General features: G+C 59.0%; 1 protein-coding gene across 1 annotated transcript; it reads right to left on the bottom strand.

Annotated features, from left to right (window-relative positions):
- Window positions 1–1872: 1872 nt before the first annotated feature.
- GADD45G (growth arrest and DNA damage inducible gamma) lies at window positions 1873–3387 on the bottom strand. The gene is made up of 4 exons (XM_042964445.1): window positions 3214–3387; window positions 2877–2978; window positions 2536–2749; window positions 1873–2457 (listed from the first exon to the last, which is right to left on the bottom strand). The coding sequence occupies exons 1-4, from the start codon at window positions 3264–3266 to the stop codon at window positions 2347–2349; spliced, it is 480 nt and encodes a 159-aa protein (XP_042820379.1). The 5' UTR covers window positions 3267–3387; the 3' UTR covers window positions 1873–2346.
- Between the last annotated feature and the right edge of the window lie 3163 nt (window positions 3388–6550).

Genomic DNA, 6550 nt, shown 5'->3' with positions numbered 1-6550 from the left:
TGTGATCTGCAGCAAATGCCTTCATTAACTTTCAAGTACTATTGTCATTAACATTCATGCAGCGCTTTCCGGGCGCAGTCTGTGTGGATCGCCTCCGTGTGCCGGTGATCGCCCGCTTATCTACGCATTACCACTTGTGGTTGTTGGAAGTGTGGAGGCAGCACTGTGTCACAGCACCATGAGTTTTATCACCTGGGTATCTCATTGTAATTGCATAAAATCCCATTCGTCAAAAACAAAACAACAAAGCAAAGCAAAACCAGCAGCTTTGGGGTTTGCACCGTCCAAGCGTGCATTTTTTTGCCTGCAAATTCTCCTAGGCCCTGAGGCTCCAGCAGGCACCATGGCTGTGAGTTCCCATCCAAGAAAGCCGAGTTTCTTAAGAGTTGCCAACTGACTGGTCTATGAGGGGTCAGGCGGCCAGCAGGGGTGTCTGCCTGCCCGCTCTGTGCAATGTTCTGTAAATTCACTCACCAAAGGGCACATTTTAAAGTAATTATGCCCCATTTGTGTTTACTATAGCCTGCTGTGGCAAATGGTCGTTTGCCAGGATGCACGCTGGCGTAGACATACGCTCGAGGTTCTGAGAAGCAAGTAGGTAAAATATTAACGAAACTCAGGCACACGCACACACACACACACCTGAATTATTTCACTGGGCCTCTGTCTCATCAAGGGGGAAACGTCTCCAAGAGGTGATAAATGTGAAACAGAACACTTTCATTCTGAGAAGAATAATTAAGCTCGAGCAGTCCTCTTTTCCTGTGAAGGCTTCCAGGATTTGGAGAGAATTTAAAAAGTGGAGCCCAACTGGGTGAATCGGCCACCTGGGACAGCTGGTAAATCGGGAGAACTTTCTGCTTAGGAAAACGATACGCCATCCCTCCTCTGCCCAGAAGGCCCCCTGGGCTGCCAGGCAGCTTGCTAACAGCAGGCCAGCCCCATGGGCATTTCCCCTGCCGGACGCGGCTCCGGCCAAGCAGAGAGGCGCAATCAGGACGTACTGGCCTAATAAAAAAGATTGATTCACTCCGGACATCTCCCCCCACCCCCCCGGCTCCTGGATGTTTCTCAAAGAAGGTCTTTGTGGAAAAGCTTTAAATTCTTTTGCTTCCACAAGTGTTTAAATGGGACTGTGAACACAGCCTCCTAACTCCGTGTGGGCAGAGAGCGCTGGGAATAGCAGGTAACAGAAGCCGGCTCCACTCACAATGGCTCACCCCGTTTGTGTCGACGATGTCTTCCCATTTTTGCTCAGATCTTTGAAGTTCTACCACAGCCGTGACAGAATGATGACTCATGCTTAAACACAGGCATCATGTCATCCACGATATTAATACCGTGGTGACATTGCCGTAAGCGCTGAGCCTTTAAGAGGAGAAGGTTCCCGAGAGCATTCTGCCACCATCCTTGGGGACCACAAAGGGCAGCGGCTGCACGAGGCAGCGTTCATTGTGCAGGAGGGCGCCGCCTGCATCCTGCAAGCCGCTCTGATAAGCAGCTGTCAGCAGGGAGGGGGCTGCGGGCAGGAGAGGGGGAGGGGAGGGAGAGGCCGCTGTTATCAGGCTGGATGGCCAGCCTTTGGCTGCTGCCCTGATGTCTTATCTCAAGTATGCTCCTGTCTTGCAAGTTTAAAAATCTCCCTAAAAAGAGAGAAATGGGGGCAGGGCTCGAGTTCGGCCCTAACACGCTCCAGCGCCCCTCCCCCATTCCCAGCGCCCCAGGAGCCCCTAACTCAGCCCCACCGGAGGATGCTAGGTGCCAGGCAGTCCCCGGGGGGGTCAGCGATCACCTGGAACCCTGCACACCGCTTCCCCCTCGGGCAAGGACCCCCTGCCCTCAATAAAGAGAAGAAGTTTGTTTCAGTAAATTTATTGTCAAAAACTCAAAGGTGCAGCAGCATAATCCTTCCGAAACCCGAGCATCGCCCGGCCCGCTGGTGCACAGCGGTGCTGCTCAGTCCGACGGAGCTCCTGCAACTGCCGTCCAGGCCTCGCCCGCCTGGCCTTTCCCCTCCTTCCTGTCGAGAGCGCGCAGGCTGCTGAGTCACGCCTGCCCGGCCGGTGCGTCCTTCCCGACCCCGTGGCCCACGGCCCGCCTCCGGCCTTCCCGGGCAAGCGGCCGCTCCCCACACTCGCAGAGTCCCGGGCTGGGGGCCAGACTTGCCCCTGCCGCCGCCGCCGCCGCCGCCGGGCCCCTCCTGCAGGGGACCGCCCCTCCTCGCAGCTCTCCACGCAGCGCTCCGGTCCGGCGCCCCACCTCCGAGGGCGCTTCCACAGAGCCAGCCGCGCGCTAGGCGCCCCGGGACGTCACCACGTCGATCAGACCAAGGCCCCCTCCGGGCTGTCACTCGGGGAGGGTGATACTGGGCACCCAGTCGTTGACATTGCGGCTCTCCTCGCAGAACAGGCTGAGCTTCTCCAAGGCGGGGTCCTTCCACGCGTCCTCATTGGGGTTCTGCGGGCAGAGCGCAGAGGTCAGCCTGGCTGGACGCCGGCCGCGGCGGGGCGACACCCGGGCGGAGGCGACACTCACCGAAATGAGGATGCAGTGTAGGTCTCCCGACGCGGCCTCCTCGTCGCCCGCGCCCACGATCGCCGCCAGCCGCTGTACGTCGCCCACGCGCACGATGTCGATGTCGTTCTCGCAGCAGAACGCCTGGATCAGCGTAAAGTGGATCTGCAGCGCGATGTCGCCCTCGTCCTCCTCGTCGGCGGCCAGCACGCAGAAGGTCACGTTGTCGGGGTCCCTGCGCGGGCGGGGAGGGGGCGGTGAGGGCGAGGCGGCGAGCCCGGGATGCCCCGCCGCCGCCGCCGCCGCCGCCGCCGCCCCCCCAGCCCCCGGTCGCTCCCACCCGGGGCCGCGTCCACACTCACACGTTCAGGACTTTGGCGGACTCATAGACGCCGGCGGTGAGACAGCCCTGGCGCTGTGCCGACAGCAGCAGCTCGTGCAGCGCTTTCCCGGCGCCCTGCATCCTGCGGACGAGCCAGCGCCGTGAGCGGGGACTGGCCAGAAGGCGCGGCGGGATCCCCCAGCCCCGAGGACACACCCCGGGCACCCCAGCCGAGGACAGGGACCTCGGGCGCCCCGGCTCCCGCCCAGCGGCTTCCCACCCGCGCGGCTCCCCGAAGGTGGCCGCCCGACCGGCTGCGTCCAGTACACGGCCAGGCTCCCCGCGCCCCAAGACATCGGCGCCCGGCGCCGACCCACCTGGCGGTGCTTTCGGGAACCGTGTCTTGGCCGCGGATTTCCTCCAGAGTCATGGTTCGGTCGGCGAGCAGCTAGCTAGTTATCCACGAAAGGAGCGAGGGGCGCGGACGCGGCGGGCACCGGGAGGCTGGGGCCACCCGGCGAGCGCACGGCTGGCAAGTGCGCCCCGGCCCGCCGCGCGCCCTTATATAGGCAGGGCCGCCCCGCCGCCAGCTGGCGCTAGGCTGCGCGCCCATTGGCCGCCGCTCGCTTTCTGATGCAAATGAGGCGGCGGCCGCGGCTCGTGCCAGAAGGCCACGTGGGGAGGGGTGCGGGGGATGACAATGCCTCAAATCTGCCGCTTTTGTCCGGGTGTTACCAGGCAGACTGGAGCCTGCAGATTTCACTCGCCTTTTTGTTGTTTTAAGTCCTTAAAAGGAAAAAGTTAAAAAAAAAAATCTTGCCTGTTAATAGGACGCTGTAATTTGTGAAATGCACCTTTGGAGAAACTAAAGATTTGTTTTGCACTTATTTTTGTTGCTACCTTTCTATTTTCTTCTTTACTTTTAATTTCAAGTTTAGCAGACTGTTGCTTTTAAACCGGAACTTAAAGTATAAAGCACCCAGCTCGGGCTTTAAGCTTGCAAAGGGCCTCAGCACAGCTGCCTCGGGCGACAGCGCGAGTCCGCCGGCCAGGCCTCCCCGCACACTCAGCGCCCCGGCCCCGCCGCCCTGGAGGGTCCCAGCCGACCTCCCCGCCCGCGGCCGAGCGCTGCGCTGCGGGGCGCTGGGACGCGCGAGCAGATTGCGGCCGGCGCACGCGGCTCGTTTGCATTTCTATGGAGAGCGCACAATAGCGGAGGTCTGGCGTGTGGCGGTTTGCAGGAGGGACAATCGAGGCTTTCTCTTCATAGCGACACTGTCCACCTGCCGCAGGGTGGGGCCGCTAGGGCCCCGCCGCGCGTGGGGGTCGCGGGGCTGCCCGGCGCGTGGAGGTCGGGCCACGTGCCGCTCCTGCGCGCCTGGGTGCGCATCCCCAGCAGGGGCGCCGCTTTGCATGTGATTCCCAACCCCCCCACCGAGTCCTCCCACGGGGCTCTGCACTGTCTACGCAGCCAGGTGCGCTGCGCAGGGACCGGGAGCTCTTGTCCCCAGGGGCTTGAAGAAGGCAGCTCGGAATCCCTTTCCCGGAGCGCCACCTACAGGCTGTCCAGAAAGACTCGGGCTACCCCCGCCCCCACTTCCGTTGGCTTCTAGGGGGTTGGCCCTGGCGGGTCCGCTGAGCCCCAACCCAGCTGCGCACTAATGGAAACCAGAGGAAGGGCTGCGCAACCCACCCCGGGGGTGGGGCGGGGGGAATGAGGACAAAAGGACACTCCGACCCAGTCCTGATGGAGGCAGAGCCCAGATTTCTTAGGCTATTTTGAAATGTTTTAATGGCTTAAATATACGTATATAACAAGCTTGTTTGCCACTTATAACAACTAAAGCTAGAGGAGGTACACAGCCCCTGCTGTGAGGTCACCGTTTGGGGCCCGTAAGCCAGCACTTGCAGACTGTCCATGGACAGCATCACTTACGCTGTCGCGCTGGGGTGCACTTCATGGCCCCCTTTTCTAAGATCCTGGAGCCTGCACGGGAATTCGCAGCAAGCCCAGGCACTGCTGCTAAACTTCTAGAAAATGGACGACAGAATGAACTGGCGGCCTGCACACCCCCCAGTGGACTTAGACTCTGCGAAGGCAGGGCCGCTTCCGGGATTCGGAGAAGCCTGTGCGTGCTCACCTCCTGTCCCAGAAATCCCAGGTGTCTTCTTCTAGTGGCGAGAGCCAGGCACCTGACGCCTTCACTTGCTGCTGCTTCCTTTCCTTCTTTGCTGGTGGTTTGCAGAATGACGGTATATCTTGATATAAAATGTTTATTTTTAAGGGACGGAGGTTTAGGTATTGATCTTTTTCTTTGTATTAAAAATCTTAAAATGTATTAATTCCAGGTCCCCAGGAAATGTTGCAGATAGAACTTACCGCACATCTTACCCCAGCCTCCCCAATTTAGAACAATACAAATCTGGGGGGCATCCGGTCTTAGCCCCTCCTCCTACAGGAAGGCCACTGGACAGTCCTGGCTGGGGAGGGGACGCGGCGGGCGGGGCAGCATTTCCAGGTGGCACTGAGCCAACCTGGAGGAAGAAGGCTGACAAGCCGGTGGGCCATTCTCCTCTGCTCACATTTTTAGGGTATTTGGTTTCAGGAAAACCGCCTTTCTGGTATGCCATAGGATATGGCTTCACACGGATATATTCGGTCAGTCCAAATGGCCGCAAAGCCCTCATCTCAACTGGGAAACAGACGTCTTATCTGGAAGCCAATTTGGCCTCCACCAGACCCAGCCACCACCACCTTGGGGTCTAGACAAATGCAGGAGCTGTTGGGTCTGCCGTTTCCCCACCTACTGGTGGGACTACCGGGAGAGGGGTAGTGCCCGCACCCATCCCGGTTACCTGCACCGGGCAGACCACATGCCCCACCTGCTCCCAAGCTACGTTCGGCCAGTGACTCAGCCCGCTGGAGCCCCAGGTCCTAGGATGCTGTGATGTCATCCCAACTCCCCGTGATGGCACCCCTAAGCCTTCCCCGAGCCTTAATAACGAGGGTGGTAGTGACTTTATGAAACACACATCCTCAGGGATGCTCTGTTTTAAAGACCCTTTGGGAGGTGCCTGGGTGGCTCAGTCAGTTAAGCATCCGACTCTTGATTTCAACTCAGGTCATGATCTCTGGTTTGTGAGATCGAGCCCCACATCGGGTTCTGCACAGACGGTGTGGGGCCTGCTTGGGATTCTCTCTCTGCCCCTCCCCTACTCATGTTTTCTCTCTTTCAAAATAAATAAATATTTTTTTAAAAGACCCTTTGGAAATGTTAATTAACTATTTTTGCTAACACAGTCTCTCACGGCCTGACTACGATGTGGGAGAGTTGTCGCTCGCTGAGGGATGGAAAGAGGTGGGCTTAGAGTGAGCAGTAAACCTTATGAGGCAGCCCTTGCTGCAAAACTTATTTACTTCTAGAGTGAGCACGTGGCCATCAAATGGCAAGCCAGTGGCCAGTGGCCGTAGGACACAGGGTTCCTTGCACGCAGGGCTCCTCTGGCCTGTGGCTCGTCTCGGGGACAAAGTCAAAGCCAGGTTTCCAAACCGGCTGCTCTCACAGAAAATTCTGCCTTTCCAGCTTCTCTTAGAAAATGGGAAGATTTGGTCCCCATGTGCCTGCGGTCCCCACCCCCACCCCCACAGTAACCATCAGCTGGAGGGACACGCACAGGGGCCTCCAGACTAGGCGGCTTCTCTCCGGTTCACCC

The sequence above is a fragment of the Panthera tigris genome, chromosome D4, assembly GCF_018350195.1.
Source record: "Panthera tigris isolate Pti1 chromosome D4, P.tigris_Pti1_mat1.1, whole genome shotgun sequence".
Taxonomy (NCBI): domain Eukaryota; kingdom Metazoa; phylum Chordata; class Mammalia; order Carnivora; family Felidae; genus Panthera; species Panthera tigris.
The sequence above is the reverse complement of the archived record's forward strand: the minus strand, read 5'-3'. Positions and strand labels throughout refer to the sequence as shown.

What these genes read in the sequence shown, in the direction of transcription:
- GADD45G (XM_042964445.1), bottom strand. Translation starts at nt 3,266, where the DNA reads ATGACTCTGGAGGAAATCCGCGGCCAAGACACGGTTCCCGAAAGCACC. An exon ending in TCCGCCAAAGTCCTGAACGT is followed by an intron (nt 2,750 to 2,876) that starts GTGAGTGTGGAC and finishes CCGCCCGCGCAG; the next exon opens with GGACCCCGACAACGTGACCT. An exon ending in TACACTGCATCCTCATTTCG is followed by an intron (nt 2,458 to 2,535) that starts GTGAGTGTCGCC and finishes CTCTGCCCGCAG; the next exon opens with AACCCCAATGAGGACGCGTG.